The 18,850-nt window shown below is 45.2% G+C and overlaps 1 protein-coding gene across 2 annotated transcripts in view; it reads right to left on the bottom strand.

Annotated features, from left to right (window-relative positions):
* Positions 1-15,499: 15,499 nt before the first annotated feature.
* CYP20A1 (cytochrome P450 family 20 subfamily A member 1) overlaps positions 15,500-18,850 on the bottom strand; it is a 16,900-nt gene continuing 13,549 nt past the window's right edge. For both annotated transcript variants that reach the window (XM_085299349.1, XM_085299350.1), the window contains exons 12-13: positions 17,849-17,938; positions 15,500-17,675 (exon numbers count right to left, since the gene is read on the bottom strand). In XM_085299349.1, coding sequence (XP_085155475.1) covers positions 17,525-17,675; positions 17,849-17,938 — 241 coding nt within the window. In that variant the 3' untranslated portion in view covers positions 15,500-17,524. The remainder of the gene's footprint in view (positions 17,676-17,848; positions 17,939-18,850) is intronic.

Raw genomic sequence — 18,850 nt, 5'->3', positions numbered from 1 at the left:
TGCGCCGGGAAACCCCTTCCCCCGCCGCGCCGCGCCGCGCCGCGGCGGGAGGGGGAGCTAGCGGCGAGGGCGCCTGAGGGCCGGCGACCGTTGGGCCGGCCCGCGCGTCCGGGTGGCCGTTGGGCCGCTCCTCGGGGCCTCGCCTCGCTGGGAGCGAAGCGAAGCGCTGAAGCCTGGCTTTGGGCTCTCCACCTCCTGCACCCCACACGCACACTGTAGGCGCTGGTGGGCGGAGGCGGCGCCCGGCAGCACCGAGAGTGTGGTGCCGGTACCGCGTCCCCGTACTAGTTTCTCACGTATGTGGGCAGGGTGGGGTTAATGAGGCAACTTAACGTGCTTGAGGTCAGGAATATGCTGAAATACGCGGGACTGGAGCTTTTTCCCTTCAAGTTTGTGACTTGGGGACAAGTGTGTTCCTTGGGGAACCTTGAAAGTAGCATTTGTTTATGAACCACTTCTAATGTGTATTTTCATTTTATGAAGCCTTAGCTTTTTATATATATATATCATTTTGCATTARCTTACTTAACAGCATCTTGCTAGCAGTGCTCTTCCAGAGCAGAGGTCTAATTCCACATCCATTGATATCAATAGAAGCTTTGTTTTTGAATACAATGTGTGCTAGGGTCAGGCCCTTATGCTTTTAATGTAACTGCTGCTCGGCTCTTCTGATCAGCAGAGGAAGAACAAAATGTTTCTTTTGTGCAGATTCCATGTGAAAAGCAGCTATTGTACAGGGGCAAGAGGAAGGGTAAATTCTCAGCCGCCAAGTAGTCAGCTTTTCAACTTTAACAGAGAAAAGTGTATAATCAAAGGTCGGTTGAAACAGAGAAAAGACAGCCATGGCTAAAGCGCGGTGCTGAAGTCATGAGATCTGTTTGGTCAGCTCCTGGCTTTAACATAGACTTTGTTTTTGTCCTAGGTAAGTCACTCTGTCTCTAAAATTGCGGTGAAAATGCTCACCCTTAGAACAGTATTGAATAGTTGAATTCCCTACTGCATTCTTTCATCAGCACCTAACAGCAACCTTTCTCCCTTGTAAGAAATAATGAGCCTGCTCAGCTGAAGCCTTRCAGCTTTCTCAAGGGGAGCTCGTTTCCCCTCTCAGAAATGAATTACAGCTGTGGTTAGTCAGGTCATGCTCCCAGGAGGCTCCACAGAGCTCCTGCTTTTACTGTAGGGCAGCCCTGGGTTTATATTCTTCAYATATTCTGACATGGTAACATGACGCTTTCCCAGCCTTCACACTTCAGAGGCACCAGGTAGAGATGATCGAGTGCTGTAGTGCTAGTGCACAAAACTGGTGCTCTGGGAAGGGTTATTCTCATGCACTGAAAGCTGGCCCAAAGGCATCCAGCTAGGCACCAGGTGGTTTCTACAATTACACATAGATCCCAAACACTTGGTGGGGTCACTCAGCAAACCCGCAGTCTTTGGGACAGCTCTTTTAAGTTTCTTCCCTTCAAAGAGAAATAAAATAGAAATCCCTGGCCTGAGGGATGTCTGCCTGGAGACATCTTCCTCTTAGCTTGCAAAGGTTCTTGCGTGTGAAAGATGAGTGAGGCTCAGTGTTCGTTAACACAGCTTTAAAAATCCTCATGTGCAAAGCATTTTTCTCCCATTTTTTTTCCTGTGGGTTAAAATTCACAACTTCAGCTACTTGATTGTGTGTTTTAATTTTTCTATAGGCAGTTGAGGTGCCAACAGACATTCATATTTTGCAGCCATAGTAGTCTTAATATCACAGAGATTTGGGGATCACAAAATACCCTGCTAGAGATCCCTCCTGCCACGACATGCACCTGAGGAAGGAAGGTCATTGCTCAACAGCACACATGCTCCATGCAGCTGTACTGGTGTGGTGTCAGGCCTCCCGCTGCTCTCTGCAGGGCATTCTGGTGCTCGCTGCCCTAAAACTACATGGACTGACAAACTGAGTGTTGTGCAGCCTCATTCTTGGTACCCTCTACCCAGCAGGTTTAAAAAACATGAGTTACACCTCAAAAATGTTGATTTTGTTGTAATTAAGGAGTAAATCCTGGTTGTCAGTGCCTCTAGCAATTGTTAAGCGCCTTTTGAGAGAGYTGAGCAGAGCCTTTGCTGCAGAGGCACTGGGGAGAAAAGTCAACCAAGATCAGCCAGCAAGGTGCTGCTGTACTGTGTGGCGCTCCAAGCCTTGTCCCACTGCTCCGAGAGTCCTCTACTGCCAGGCCTCAGCCTCCTGCAGATGAGTAACACTTCCACACCGAGGCACTGGGCCTCCTGCGCCCTCCCCACRCTCGCTTCAGCTTGGACTCCCCCTGAGCCGCACCTGGCCCTGCTGCGGCTCCGGTGGTTACTCGCGCCGCCTTCCCGGGGTGCTGCATTTGTGCCAGGCTGGAAGCAAGCTGAGGTTTTCCTTCCCTTGTCTTCATTTGCTTCTCAGGTGTCAAGTCAAGCTGTCATTTGGCAACCCCCCACGGTTGTAACCCTGTGTGATCCTTCTCTTGGCAAAAGGAGAAAGCTGTGAAGATGTTAAGGGGAAGATTTTCCGACAATGCTGTTATGAGTTTTAACTCAAATTAGTAGCACCAGGTTGCAGGGAGGGGGAACTGTTAATTGTGTCATCCTCTCTCTGCACTTTTGGGTGCCATCAGGGCCTGCGTTCGGTGGAAACCTGCGAGGGGCCATCTGCTCTCAGCTCCGCGCCAGCAGATGTTTTCGCAGAGAGCTCCCATCCGTGGGTCAGGTGCTTCTTGACCTCTCAGCAGCCCTGCCAGTGAATTTTAGGSTATAATGGAAAGGATTATCTGAGATATATGCACACTCCCCTGTTCCCCAGAGTAGCTGGTCTAACCTGCCTGCATAATTAGGTGCTTGCTATCACAGCATGTTCACTTTTTTTTACCAGAGTAGTCTTTTATTGATTTAAATTTATACATGAAGAACCCTGCTGTCAAAACAATGGCTATCCTATAATCCTCTCTACACATACAAAAAATAATTAGAAATGGTGTTTAAATTAGACTAATGAATCCAACTACCACTTCCCTAAATTTACATAAATTAGTTCCCATCTGTCAAGTGAAGTGAWGTGCTAAAGTAATTTTAAGCTTTTTAACTCCCCCAGCCTTAGTTGCAAAATTACACACTTTAACTTTTTCAAGTTTTTTTTTTCCCTTTTAATGCTTTTGTGCAACATTAGCATAATAGCTTTAAGGCTGGGAAGCAAATGTATTTTGCTCCTAAACACACTGTGCAAACAATCACCATATAATAGTAAGGTAAGCACCTAGCGGGAGACTCCCAGCTGGGGGCAGAGATTGAAAGCAGAGGGAGACCAATATTATGCTGAGTTCCCTCGCACACATGATGTTTTACCTCTGCCAGTCACCCAGGGGAGTCCCCTGCTCACAGAAATGTGCAGAGACAAGCAAACTACTTGGTCATGTGCAGTGTCACAGCTGGGCACCTTGTGTGTGTCCCACAGTTTGAATAACCAATTTTTAATTGGAGAAAAGTGGTAATGGCATAGCTCAAAGGCCATCGTCCRTTTTTGGCACCACAGGGAGACATCACAATGAACTCATTCATTTACAAGCTTCTTCCATTTTCTTTCCCGTATGGAAACCTGAACAGCATGGTCATGACATCTAGGTATGTTAGTTAACATCCCGTTTAGACAGACGCCCAAGTCAGATATCTGACAGATACTGCTGCAGGTTCTGTACTCTTGTGTAAACAGCTCTGCTCTAGTGTTCATAGGTTCACATTTCCAAGACTTTTCCCCTTAATAAAAAGCTTCTTACATTTTGTAAAAGGTAGAAAGAAAAGCTGAAAATCCCCATGTTTGCTACATTACAYGGAACCTAGCACATTTTCAGCTGGACAAGGATGAGGAACAGCTGGACTCTGACACTGAGCATATGGTCATGCCACTGACCATACGCATAGGCCCAGGCCTTCTTACCCAGTCAGCAGGAAACGTTTACAGGGAGCATGGGGGAGGGAGGAGAAATCAAGAGATTGAAGAAAACAGTCTGTAGCTTATATATCTCCATTCCCCTAACAAAAACATTTTTGTGCTATCCTGCCTGCTTCAGTTAACGCGTGGATCTGCCTCTAGCTGGATGGCAGGTCTTTACCAGTCCAATAATCCAAAGCACTGGAAGCTAATAGCAGAGTGAGATATCTTTAACTGCCAAGGTTATTCCCGAATGTCAGGGGACATGCCCTCAAGGCACAGCCCAAATGCGCTCATATGCATCCAATGCTTGCAACTCCCCACACCCTGCAGCCACTGAGTCTCCTGCTTCCTTGGGCATTCAGCAGTTTGCTGGGCACTGAGACTGCAACCACTGATAACCTTCCTGCTCATGAGAAACTGCTGCTGGGTAAATTGCGTCCCACACAAACAGTAGGAGAAGTAGGACTAGTTTGCATCTCAACGAAGTATTTGCCRTAACTATTCAGGGGCTATTTCAGAAACTCTGCAGATGGAGGCAGCACGCGACTGACATCTCATACCCAACAGCCCCTCCACAGAGGGCAGGATGTGTTGCAGAGATTCGGCCCTTCCGTGCTAGGACATGTCTCATTCGAAATATCAAGCTCTTTTCTAGGAGTTCGAGTTTTCTCTTGAACCTGATTTCAATGTAGCACTGTGTGAGGACACAGCCAGTACAAGGGGAGAATCTCTCCAAGAGAGGAAGAGGTCAAGTTAAAGAGGAAAAATAATGATCTCTTTCTAACGTTTTGGACTTTAAAAGAAAACAGACAACAAATGGTCTCAAAGAGGAGAAGCCAGCACAAAGCACAGTTGCTCATCAGTTTCCCTTCAAAGGAAACAAAACACTCCAGGGGACAGAGGGGAGAAGAAAAAAGAAAGCAAAAAGAACAGCTCAAATTTGTTGTCTTTTCCTGCCAGTATTCCCTTTCCAAGATGCCAACCTCAACCAGCTGCCAGTCCTTTCCCACCCTGTCYTGACCCTTGTGGCATCACTCAGATAAGGTCTGATTTGGCTGCTGAAGAGACAGATCCTAAAGGGAGGATTGTGGAGTTAGTGCTTCACTATGCTGCAGAAGAAAATTCATCCTCTCTCAACTCTTGATTGAGGCTCACTGCAGACTCTAGCAGGTGTAACTGGCCTAGTTATATCTTGTTCACATTTGCAAGTTTTCTTTGCAGCTACAAGGGTTAAAACCATTCTCTAAGGCTTCTGTTTCTTCCTGGTTTTAATGATAGTTCAGATTTTTAGGTACTCACATGACTCCAGGAACTTGGTCCCTGGAACATTTTTAATCCTGTCCTGTTTCTAATCATGCTTTAATCACATGATGTACTTCAAAAAGTAAGTTTTAGGCCTTTGCACATTCTAAGGAGCCACCAAACAAATGAGTTGTTCCTGGAATTAGCATAGAAAGCATATGGATTTATTACCCTTTCCTAACATGGAAAGGGTAATAAATCAATAAATGTATGAAGTCGTCATTTCTGCTTCCATTGCACATCTGGTCAAGTAGTCCCCTTTCACAGTGCTACAGAGGCAGCTCCTCTTTGCACAGCTTCTGTTCACTACCACAGTTGGCAGCTCGCTCACTCTCCTTCCCCTGACTGCCCTGTCCTCCAGCTTGGCTAACACTTAGGAGCATGTCACTCCTTTCCCTCACCCACAGCTACTTTTGACTGTAATGGTAACAGCACAAATCTCAATGATGCAGTACTGACTAACAGGAGATGGAGACTGATGTCTCCCCATCAGTCGCAGCAGCTTCACCCACCTCAGTATGAAACTGGTTTGACAGAATATTTATGTGCAAAAGGCAGGCAGGCTTCCCTGAGAGGCAGCTTAAAGGACGCATTTATTTCAGAGCAGAGACATCTCTGAATCATTTGAGCATTTAGCRGGGAAGAGTTACAGTCTCAGCTCTGATACCCATCCTGCTACTAACTACTCAAAGTTACAGCCTCTGCACCTTGATTTTCTCCCTCTGAAGAAAAGCAAGAACAATACTCGCCCAGGCTGCTGAAGAATGGTGATGTGATATGCGGTCGTAGCCAGGGTCAGGCAAGAGACCAAGATCTGTAAGTGATTCCTGTTGTGCAAGTAGAAGGTCTATCAGTCTGCGCTGAAGGCCCATGAGAGACTGTTAGGACCGGGGCAAGGTTGACCTAATCCGGTGTGAGCCATGCACCAACGCGAAGGTGTTTCTGTGTACTTACACCAGTATAGCCGATCAAATCATTTTAACCAGCTTCTAGACTGTGTGTCACACACACACTCACGCTCAAAGGGTGAGGTTGATGATGATGCTTATTTCAAGTAACATTTCTAAACAACTGTGTTTATAGCAGAGGACTTGAATGGTTGCAGTGACCTGYGATAATAACTGAGGGGAGTTCATCAAAATAGTCCACTAATGGCTTGAACACACATCCTGCTGTCTTGAAAATCTGAAAGTGGCAAGCTACAAGGGTGAGGGCTACTGTCAAACCCTGCTCTGCRACACCAGAAAATGCTCAGTCACCTTCTGGGTTCTCTGAAATGCAGAGCTACATGGAAAAGACTTGCAAGTAGAATTTGTTAGTGTCACTGAATTTTGATTTTAACATCTAATCTGCCAGCTTCCCTCCTTCATGAAGACTGTTTATAAATATATCAGCAAGAGATGCAACTCATTATGCTCTTAGGAAAAATCTATGTTTTAGATTTCTGTTTTTCTATAACCTAGATTTTGTACTTTTAAATGATGTGCCATGCAGGGTGCATGAATTCCCACAGGACAGAGCTGWAGCAGAAAAGCCAGCATTTCAAATCTGAGTCGTTTTGAACACAAAGGGCCAAATTCCTCCCCCGTGAAAGCTGGCAGAGCCAAAGGCAGAGGGTGACCCAGTTCTGCATTCTGCACTTGAATTCCCCACTAAATACTACGGGCATGAAATCCTGGCCTCACTGATACCTTCCTTTCACCAATTTGGTGGGGCCTGGGCTGTTAATTAGAAATTTAGGATAGGTTAAAAAATGCAGGAGCGGGAGATACTGCCTCTCTCCCACAAACCTGCTCTGGTGGGTAGACACAGTGCAAACAGCAGTCACACGTTAAGTTCTCAGCTTATTCCAACACTGGCCTTAATACCTGCACTCAGATAAACCTCAGTTACAAACTACTTCTTCCCACCTAACCGTTTCTTCTCAGTACAAGCGATCTTAACATTGTTCACATAGTTTTTGTAGTTCTATTTAGTTTAGAGGTGGTGGTTGTTTTGTTTTTTAATATCATACTTGATATTAAAAAAGGAGCATTTTTACATATATGTGTTGGCTTAAAACATTTTACTTGAGTCCCTCTGAAGACAGCTTCTCTTTCCACCATCTCATCTTGGTACAGGAGGTCAGATTTGATTTTTTTTCTTTTTCCCTCCTTGAAGAGAAGAGTAAAAACAGAAATGTCTCTGTTGGCCTATAGTGTTACCAATAGGTACCTGGTCACTCCACAAAACTAGTGCAGCAGTCTAGCTACGCGAGATTGTTTCCTCGTCTCTCCCCTTAGAGTACTTAGTGTTGGTCCTGCCTTGGTGTGCTTTGCAATCTCCTTGCAGATCAGCAGAAACCTGGCCTTAACAGTTAAAGCATTGACCCGATTCTCAGGTAATCTAGGGGCACTCCATAGCTCTGGCACAAATTTCTGGTATGAGATAAGTTGCTTCTCTCTTTCCCTATATATCAGCAGACCTCTCAATTCATGCGTGTGAAATCCTGTATCGTGGGACCTGTGATGAAAGCAGGAATATGATCACGAGACAGATCTACCACCTCAGATAAGATSTAAGAGCCTACTGTATGCGGCATATTCAAGAAAATAGTGCATGCCACATCTTCCTTTCCTTTGGTAGCTTAAACTCAGATCAAGCTATCCTACTGTACCCGGGACACGGGCTCCTAGGCAGGCAGAGATGCAGGACRGAGTGGAGCCCTGGTATATGTGACAGGACCCAGAATACTGACTATCACACATCGACAGCTAGGACTTGATCTGTCTCACATAGGGCTAAGGCATTTTTTCCGTTTTTGTCTTTTTAGGACCAGGCTTTCCAAATAACTCAATAGAGTGAGGTGTTCACACCCCTAAATTTAAATGGGACAGGGCATATGACACACTTTGGAGATGCCAGTCTTTGCTAACAAGTTTCTAGTGGTTTGGGGTCTCATCTGGATGTGCAGTCAGGGGGTACAGCGGCTTGTGACATTGGCTTTAGGAGCCCCTATTGCTCCTGCTTTCTCAGCTAGGGAATGGGATTGCTGTGGGAGACAACCCCAGCATGGGGYCAGATGTGAACAGCTCAAGGGCTGTAGGTTGGTGGGCCTTCACCTAACCCAGTCTGGGGTTGTGCCATTACTGAAGGATAAATTAAGCTGAGCTCTGCTGTTCAAAGTAATCATGCAGGTCTGTACAGCTCCCTGGCCTCACAGAGATTTATTTGAATCAGAAACACTGAGGTAATTCATCCTCTCTAAACAGCCTCATTCCTTGCTCTGTATGTGCAATACCRCAATACCGTGGAGCCCAGCTATGCATTAGTTCCCCTCCTTCCCTCTCTGCAGTGTATATCTGCTAAATATAATCCGACAGCTTGCTTACTTAGGTCCACAGCCTCAACACTCAAGCACTGCTTCTCTGTGCTAGAAGCTCTATTTTATAAGTCAAGCCTTGGTCTCCCTCGCAGCTTACCCTCACAAGGAGCGAGCACCCAGTCATGTCCCCTCCCTCCTCACCRTCAGTCACCGGTGTCAGAAGGGGCTGCACGGTTTGCCGTAGCACATCCCTCAAACATCTGGCAGCTTCGGAGCCATGAAGTTAACTGTTTCGGTCGCTTTGCTAATGCCTACCAGCCCTCAGCTCTGGCGAGTTTGTCCGCTTCTGCTAATTCTAGTGTTGTCTTAATTGTCATTCCCTCTGAAGCCGTCATACACATCCAATTTCATTACCTAAGCTGCCTCTCACATCAAATTGGTGGTTTACTACTCTTCAATTGCTTCCTGGCTCACCAGCTTTGAAAAGTCCCGTATTTCTCCAGTGTGCACTGCCTAAAATGTCCGCTTGAAATCTGCCTCATAGCTATATTACCTGACCTACAGCACACCGAATCTCAAGGGCCTATTATTTATTCCAGAAAAATCTGCTTCTTGTCAGTACATGTAACATCTCAAACAAAAGAGCTCATTTAGGCCAGTTGCTAGCTGTACTCCTTGGTTCAGGAATCCAGGGCTCATTAGAGTATTGAGTTTTGTTTAAGTGTATACGTAACTAGGATAAAGAGATTATTTTGGGGCACAGGCAGGCTATCATCTCTAACATGTAGGAAGGGGAGGAGAGGAACAAACACATACAACTGCTGTACTTTTGTTCCTCTACTGCCAACCTGATTTTTCAAGCTGTTTTTATACAAAGAAAATAACAGAATGGAGAAATCTTTATCTTAAAAAATGGCTGGAAGCTCTAAGAATTTAGCAGCACTTAGGATAAAATACCCGCAGTAGCCTTCCCCCTCCCCTGCCTCCTCKGGAACCAGCAGTATTTCTCACTGCTTTCCATTAACTACTTTTATTATCTGAAAGTCTGCCCACATGAGTAATTGAGTGAGTCACATCAGCAAAAGACTTAGTGGAGCTTTATGAGGAGGCTGCAGAGTACATTTTTTTCTTAAATCACAGTTTAATTTACAGAATGAGGATTTTTAGCTGTGATGACAATTTCAAGACCTGTGCAGTAGCGGGAGAAAGAAACACAGAGGTGATAAGGAATCCCAGTTCTTAAAGGTAATTGAGAAAATGTGATTACCACACTGGCACAGTACAGCTATTATAAAGACTACTGCAGGATGTAGGTTTGCAGAATTTTTATCTCTACTATGTAAAAGTCACCATCAAGGTGCTTCAAGCACAAAAGAGGTTCTCTATAAGCGATGATATAAATAGCAACAGGCCCTACGTACTTATCTCTGATGGGAYATGAAACTAGAGGCCTGATCCAGCAACCCCCTACATCATTTCCTGTTTTCTCTGAATTATAGTAATACTAGATCTGCGAAGACATCTAGGCACTTAAACGGTCAAGTATGTASTTAATGGGATATTCAAAATCTAAATACCTAAATAGCTTCAAAAATTTGGTTTTAAATGCCTACAAGCCACAACTAAGATTTAAGTGCCATTGTGCTAGGCTATTATATAAATAGCCAGTGTCATTCACTGCAATCACACAGCATAAATAATAATCAAAGTCATACAAAGGTTTTCAGGCTCAGGCCCACACCTGAAGTTAATTTGGAGCAGTCCGTTAACAAGCAGTGAATTTGCTCCTTTCTTTTACAAGAGCAACAACATCAAGTGAAAGGCGCAGACTCCTGCAAATTTAATGTGAACTCTGCATAGTGGAAGGACTAAGTGCTTGAATCATCCTCCGTGCTCCCAAGTACTTTACTCACCAATGAATGTGGTGGGGCAGCTGCCTGCACTGGTCACGCTCTGGCTGATTTTCTGTGATACGCAATGGTGTATTCTTGCAGGCATCTCTGTCAGCTCCCATTAACTCACACAGCTTGTTCTCCTCCTCCCAGGGCCACTTTTCCCCATTCAGGCTCCTAGGAGAGCCTGCWGAGGCAGGATGGCAACCTCACACAGCCAGGAGATGCTCCTCAGCAAACCTGGCACACAGGGGGCAGCCTCCCTTCCCCACAGGTGAGATGGTGGCAGGTGGGAGCCAGGCTGCTGGAAGGCAAGGATTTAGGCCTGGAAATGCTGTTTGTGGAAGCTTAGAGCTACGTGGGAATGCCAGTGCATGTTGCAATGCAGGAGCAGGTCTTTTCTCCCTGTGGTGCAGCAACCCAGTTCCTGCGGGGCACTGCCCACGGCATCGCGAACCCCGTCACTGTGCCAGGCTGACCGACAAGCACCCGAGGATGGAGGTACAGTGAGCTCGTGACATACTGGGTGCTAAAGCCAGCAGAGCAGGGATTGAAATTGTTGCATTTCTGTTATTAGACATGCCAGAGTGCCTGCATCTCCCACGGTTCAGCTGCAAGGCAAGTGCATGGAGGGAGAGCATCAGCATGCAGCATAAAACAGCTCAGCCTTAAACAGTCTTAAAGTCTTTTAACAGTCTTAAAGGGAAGGGTGGAATAAACATGATAATGTAATCAGTAATCCACAGCTAACAAACCCCACACGAGCCAGGCAGTTCGTTTTCAGTCCAAGGAACCACAAAGCCAGAGTATGTATTTTCATGTTAGTGATGACGTGAGGGCCTGAATATTAGTCCCTCACTTAAAAATAACACATCTGACAACAGTGAATCCTAATAGAGTACCCAATAGCAACATGGGAAAAAACCTGAATTTTTCAAACTGCTAGTAGGCTTTATCAATGAAGATGTAGGGAAGTTGACAAGGGGATCTTGTCATCGCAATCTGGGCCTTGCTTATTCTGTATTAGCCAATATGAAACGCTGCTACCAGGTACCAATTTACACAGCCTGACAGCGYGATCTTTGCTTTTGCACACACCCTCATTTGCTTCCCTTCTTTCATCCCAAAAGATAAATAGGCAAATATGACTTACTGCCTTCTTCTTACTGTTCCAGTCGATTTTTGTTCTTTTCTTGGTTTCATGACCTGGGACAATCTGGTCAGGGCAATAGCTTTCCTGTGTGAAATGGCACTTACTTTTTATATATGATTATTCTTTCCTCCCCTAGCCCCTCCTTCCCAAAAGCTCTCAGTACGTACTTGTAGGAATTTAGTCTATTGCTGAAATGCTGCCCCTGAGCCAGCAGGTACACAGCACCACAGGAGCATCTGGTTTGATCAATTAAATTAAAGAATTGAATCCAGCTAATGKCTGTGCCCAGCAAGCCCTGGCTTTTTAGAGAGGATACCCAGSGCCTTCTGCTATAAAGCTGCAAGAGGGAAGATGATCACTTTACCTTTGCTGCAGTRTCTGAGTCATTTCTGAATTGGAAGCAGATGTTAAAAAGGAAGAAAAAAAAAAGGGGGGCCTTTTTGGTGAGACTAGAAAGTTGGCATCCAAGCAGGCACAGCGTTGGATGTCTCAGTGCCAGGCTTGTGGCAGAGCTGACCCTGCCTGGCTCCAGCGGGAGGCRGGAGCCAAGCGTGCCAGCGCCTGCGTGCTGCTGAGGAGCCCCGCGCTGCAGGGACCCAGGCACAGAAGTCTCAGAGATTCAGAGGCAGCCCCAGCACTGACACCCATCTAAAAAGCAAATGTTTCCTACCTAATAATGTCACTGGAGGATCGCCTGCCCAGCTGCAGTGGTGTTTCACTGTAGATGCTGGGGCAATGAAACACTTCCCAGGGCCGCATTTTGCCAGGCTCCTCTGCCCTTTCTTTTCACTTTGAATCCTGCATTGTCTTCTCTGTCCACAGCCAAAGGCCTCAGTTACCTCAATACGACTCCCATCACTCAGACATCTGAGTATCAACTATAATTGAGTTTGTGCTCTGACTTGCACTGGATTTAGCCTGGAATGCTGCAAGATTTGTCCTGGTGACTCTTCAGTGGCCTAGCTGATCTAGTTAAACTACTTTCCCCATTAAAGAGATGGTCGATGCTTGTGTTAGAGATGTTGGTGCAGATACAAAACTATGACTGGTGCTTCTTGCCTCTTCGAAACAAAGCTTTTCTTTGCAGGAGTGTTAGAGTAATTGCACTTACTTCATTTATCTTGGTTTCTAGGTCCTCTGTAAAAGAAAAGGGAATGACCTGGAAAGTAGGGGAAAAGATTTTTCCACTCCAGTCCTCCCTCAAATCTTTGTGGGAAACACAACTGTGTTTTGAATGCTAAATTCACAGATTTAAAAATACTTATCTTCAAGCAATGTTGCCTTGGCAACTTTATCTTCTCTCCTTCCCCACCCTCCATATGTGAGGAACATTTTCTTCAACTTTTTTTTTCTGCATGTGGTAGTTCCTCTTCCCCGTCTGCTACTGCCAAAAACCTGGCATTGAATCCTAAGAGATGTCAAACAGGCCTCTTGTTTAATTGAAGAGTGATTGCTAAAAACCAGTCCTGAGCTCAACTAGAGAAAGATGCCAATATGGGTGCACACGCTCAGGCTCCAGAGAAACATGCCTGCAATATTTCCCAGCAATTCCTGCTTTGGACAAGTGGAAAGAAACAGTAAGAGCTGCCATGATAATCACAACAGTTCTGCTTCCTGGTGGCATAACTCACYAGTGATGAGGATTTGCCTTCTCATTAAAAGCTTTTTCCCTCCCTCCCAGTCACTCTTAATAAAAGGGATGGAGAAGTGGGTGAAGATCTATGTGCTCAAGTGCTTTCACGTGTCTATTATTCTACCTCATTCCTTTTGCCCCAAAGCTGCAAGAGGATCCCAGGAAGAAAGGAAGACAGTAAACTGTAGATCTCAACCTGCTGGTCAGGATATATCTACATCTAAGGGTTCCTGCCAAGGAATCCTTTTTTTATAGCAACAACAGAAGCCTTGTGAAGGCTAGCTGTGCCCGACTGACAGGTGACACTGTACAGATATCTCCTACTGCCAGTATACAGATGTGTGCACAGTACCGCAGAAAGGAGAGAGGCAATTTTAGTTAACTGTGGTATTACCAAAATATTCACAAACAAAATGTGTATGTGAGATAAATATGTTGTTTCCCCAGYTTGTACTACCAGCAGCCCCAGGTTCATCTGATAACTGCACAGCTAAGAGGGMGCAGGCAGAAGAGCTGCCCAAGATGTTTTAAATCAGGAAATGCCCACTCTGCCCAACAACAACCACTTTGTTTTGCAGCCAGCTGGCCAGAACTTACGCTGACTATCCTTTCCAGTTCAGGACGGAAAGTAAAACATTCAGTCCTCATCCCTAAGCTGCATGCCACAACTGTCACCAAYAACTTATTGATCTACTGGGAACAGCAGAGAGATATTGCCACTTTGCAGTAATGGCTYTATATGCAGCTCAGGTTAATTAAGACCTAGAGGTATTAAGACCTAGCACCATTTGTGGCTATCTTGGAGGTAGAGGAAGGCTGGCTGCAACAAGTTGGCCATTCTGTCTGAAGTTTTGTCAACAACTGTCTCAGAAAACCACCGTTGCAAGGGGCAAAAGCATAAGGCTTTGTCAACCAGGAACAGCCGTGATAATCAATTAGCAATAGCCCGACTGCTCCCAGCACCTGTGCTGGCTGCCTGCTTCTGACAGCAGCAGGTTGCACAGGCACAGAGATATATTTAGCCTCTCAACTTCCATCACAGCTCGCAGTCCTCTGCAAAAGCTCATTCTACAGTAAAAATCCAGAGAATGAAATGACAGCTTTTCTGTGGGCTTTTCAAAACCATCCTGTGGAATTTGTTAAGTAGCTTTCTGCTGTAGCACAGGAATCTGAAGCATAAAAAGCAACAACTTTCTTGTTATAGAAGTAACCTCCTCCTCCTCTTGGCTTTGTTTCTAGACTAAGGCATTTCTCCACAGGTTGTGATGATGCCTTCATCTCCATTTTACGGCCAGAAGGGATCTCTGGGCCTGGGAAGTGTCCTTAGTGCATGGTCTATGAGCAGCAGTACTGACAAAACCCCATTCTCTACTGACCAGACTTCTGAGACTGGTTAATCTGTTGCTTGCTATGATGCAGGCTCTGACTAAGGCTTTTTCATAGGCTGGCATCTAACAGTGCATTGGCTCTGGCTGCAGTCTTGTGATACCTCCAATACAAACTCCCTTTCCTATGCCCAGTCATCTTTTTTTTCATAAAATTTGTAGGAACCTAACATTTGAGATTTCAAACCCCTGTGTCTGTCAAGTGCAGCTGAACAGACCCCACGGGCTCAGAAGTTACTTCCTGTGAGAAGAGGAGAAAGGGCAAATGGATAAACACAAAGGAGGAGGGGAACACATTGGATCCACACAAGCCCTCCTTAAGGCCAAAAGTTCAGCTAACTGTCCACACAGGGGAGTGGAGAAATGAGACAAAACTTCTATTTCAGCTTGCAATAGAAATATATTAAGACTTCATGAGGAAGCTCTGAATCATGGGTATTCCCACAAAGAAAAGCAGCTTTCCTGTATAAGAAAAGGAGCTGCAGCTGGGCTGAAAAGTGTTGCATTAAATCTTGAAACTTACTGTGTTTGAAATGACCAATAATAAAAAGAGGAAAGAATGGGAGCTTAYGGACTTTGGCAAGCAACGTGGCCATGACCCCAGTGCCACTGCAAGCAGTGCATAACAAATGKTTGAGAGATCCATCCTCACTGGGCATCCCTACTCCTCTCATTTCTTTCAGTGCTCAACACATTTCCTTAACTGGTGTCTTTTCAAAACAGCATTTTTGAGCAAACACAAACTAATCGTTGGCTTTCCCCAGTACGTTCTTCTCTCACACCAGTCRGGAGCTCCTGTAGCATAGGTTTGGCTACTGGCCTGGGTTGCAAGTGCAGTCTCATGGGATGYGATATCTGTGCAGACTGACAGAGTTCATAATAAATTACATGGAATTATTCTAATTTTTTATTCTTGTAWTTGGTAAATAACTGCTGCAAGGTAGTTTGCAGGTGCAATTCAAACAAGCCAGAGAAACAGTGTAACAGAAGTCTGGACAATTGCTTTTGAAAAGGCTTCTTGGTGTCTGAAGCTTCACTCCTACCACGTGGCTACAMGAAAACAGATCTTAGTCACTCCATTATATGATAAAGTCAGCTATTCCTACCCTAGTTCTTAGCAGGGACAGCACTATCCTATAATTTTTTCCTGAGAATGCAGTAACTTCACTTCCGTTTTGCCTCCTCTGCAAAGGATGCTTTAAAGTAAAATCCTTTACCACACTGATTACTCCAGGTGGTCTAGGAAACATCTGCAACCTTCAAGAAAAATAGGCGTTTTGCATAAGCAGTGAAGCAAAGCTTAACATGAATTGCCATCTGGGGACATGACCAACCTTCAGTTAAATGGAGGTCAGAATAGCAAGTGCTTTCTCGTAGTTCACTATAAAAATCAATGCAAGAGAGAGGCAGCAAGCTAAACTGTGCAACCTTCCTCATCTGCCCAGCAGACAAAAAACAGYAGAAGAGCATCTCCGTGCTGCCTTTCTTCTAACATGCACTGCACTGTGGGGCTCTGAATCTCCACAGCTCTGCCAAAAGCAGAACTGACACATTAAACCCAAGAGCAAAAGTTTCTTTGTCTGATGCCCATAGAGGCTGGCATCAGATGCTAACTCTGAAGAGCTGACAGCTCGCACCACACAGCTTTTGGGTGGGAAGGGAGCGAGAAACTTGACCTAACAGAGGAGTCAGGCAATGAGGAAAAGACTCATCACAATCAGGTGAAGGACAATCTTGTATAAGAGAAAAGAGCAACACCTGAAATGAGGTGGGATGGTAACAGTACTGAGACAAAGGGATAAGAGGTTCCTGCCTCACAAGCCACTCAGAGGGGTATGAAAAATCTTTCAGGAGCTGGCTATTCCAGCCAAACAAGAGYGAAAGAAGCAGGGAAGGGCATGTGAACATGTGGCATGTGAACCTGCTTTGGCTGGCACCAGTTTTGCAGGAGGAACATTTCTTTGAGAGGCTTTTAAGTTATTGAGTACATTAATTCAGAGCCCTAAAAACAATCAGCACTCTCCATTTCCAGTATTGCATGATCAGTTTCATGCTGACCCAAGTGCTGAATGATTTGCAAGCATCTGTCATCGTTTCTGATGCTGATTAAATTAGACACTGCCCTCAGAACTGCCAGGATGGAGAATGCTTTTCTTAYGGCTTTGTTCTGTGGTTTTATTTCATTTCATTATATTATTACTAACGCTTCTGTTTTCTCAGGGGCCAAACCAATTTTATTCCTCCTAGTTTATGAACATTTCTCAGTCATCCTTTCTCCTACAACCCCACAGCATGGCAAGACTACAGAGCAAGAGCTGGTGGTGCTATTCTCACCCCACTTTATTTCTCTCGTTTCTCTCTCTCACACACTCTCATACACTTTTCACAAGATATATCTGCTCCTTTTGACAGTTATAGCTGTAGCTGAAGGGAAGGAAAGACACTTAGAATAAAAATATCTAAATTTAGAAAAAGACTTTGTCCTTGTGCCTCCAAGGTCTTTCTAGCTGGGATCCAAAAAGAAGCAATCCCCACGGCAYAGTCTCCTATCCAGCTCTGGCTGCTGTTGGACAGGTGCTGATCTAACCAGGAGCCTGCTCTGTGATTAGGTAGCACCTCACAGTTCATTGAGAAACCACTGCAAGGTTTTATTGCTTCCTTTGCAAGGGTATAGCTAGAGACCCCCAAAGCAAGCATAAAAAAGGCACATAGATTAAATCTACTTTAATGTGACCATTGGTTGAGTTAGAAAAAGTACCCAAGTAGGGGGTGTTGTTAAGAACAAGAAGGTAACAAAACATGGATGTAAAATGCCTTGACTGAGTTAGTGTGCTGCCAGCACGCTTCCCTCTAAAGCSCTTGCTCAGAACTTCACTGCTGGCACGTTCAGCCCTTTGTTTTGCTTGCTCTTAACTTCTCTTAGACACCGTTATCCAGGCCTCCTCCTTCGGTGAGGTTACCAGCTCATACTTGGTCTCCATGACTTGTCCTTTCACCGGGTGGAGGTACAGTTTCCTCACCAGAACACTCAGCAGAACTGTAGCCACCATATAGGCAAACCTAAGGGAGGAGGTAGGAGAAGAATGAGAATAAAAAACCAGCTATGATGTAAATCTGCCAAAGGACATTTGCCAGCTTGGACAGATTGTCTCAGCAGTAACAGGAATAGGCTGAAATGATCTTCTCTCCCCTCTGCCRCAGACACACACACAGACCTCTTTCCTTATGCTCACCTTAACTCCGGGCACTCTTGGCTTCCTGAAAAGCCCAACATGGAGAGATTTTTCATGGCTGATTCCTCATTGAATCTCTCTGGGTCAAATCTAAGAAAGAGAAAATGCAGTGAGGCTTTCTGTGCAGCTACAGGACCGTTCCCCTGGACACACTTGCACACATATGAGACTAAGAAACTGGCAGYGAAAGACAGAATCTCACTAATTTACTAGCAGCATCAATCCAATGCCTCTTCCATCTAAATCATGCTAGGTAAATCCACAAACATATGTGAAGGCAATTTTCAATTCACTCCATCTATGTTCCAAGCTGGCCAGCTGTGTCCCAGCTTAGTTCAAAAGCTGAGTAACTGAATCAGTGTGATACAGGGCTGGAGCTAAAGAGCATTACCTCTCAACACTGGCTATTTAGCTTGAGTACACAGCTGAGCTGATGCTGCTACCTGCCCTCTCTTCCTCCAGTGCCCATGCAATCTGATTTGCCTCCCTCTTTCTTGCTTCCAAAAATATTTCCTCCTTCTCCTTGCCCCTCACCCTCCTTGTTAAGCAGCTGGTGTGTGGATGTGGATGTGCTGGTGGAGGGAAGCTGGTGACTCACTCAAGTGAGAAAAGTGGCTTCCAGCATTAGGTTGGTGGAGGCTGTGAAAAAACTATTATCCAGGACTGGCATGAGTTGAAATAAGATTCCCATAATCAAGTAACCAAAAGGAGACTAATAAAATACCAGTCAATTTAAACACAGGGCATTACAGAAGAGAAAAACAGGCAATTTGATGGCTGTAAGGCAGTTCCTTTTCATTTTGCGCTAAATCCTTCCACTTACTACTTCGAGCCTTTGGCTTCCTGCCTGAACACCCAAGAACTGTAGCCCTGCTTCTATTAAAGCCAAAGGGCATGTTGGTGCTGACCCTCAGTAGAGACAGCATCCAGTCTGTATTCCTGCTGAACTGACATGGCAAATTACAGATGTTCTAACAAGTAAGAAAATGCAGCTGTCTAGGA

This window comes from Rhea americana, unplaced genomic scaffold (genome assembly GCF_003343005.1).
Source record: "Rhea americana isolate MKP2758 unplaced genomic scaffold, rheAme1 scaffold_15, whole genome shotgun sequence".
NCBI classification, from domain to species: Eukaryota; Metazoa; Chordata; class Aves; order Rheiformes; family Rheidae; genus Rhea; species Rhea americana.
This window is presented reverse-complemented; position numbering and strand designations above follow the sequence as displayed.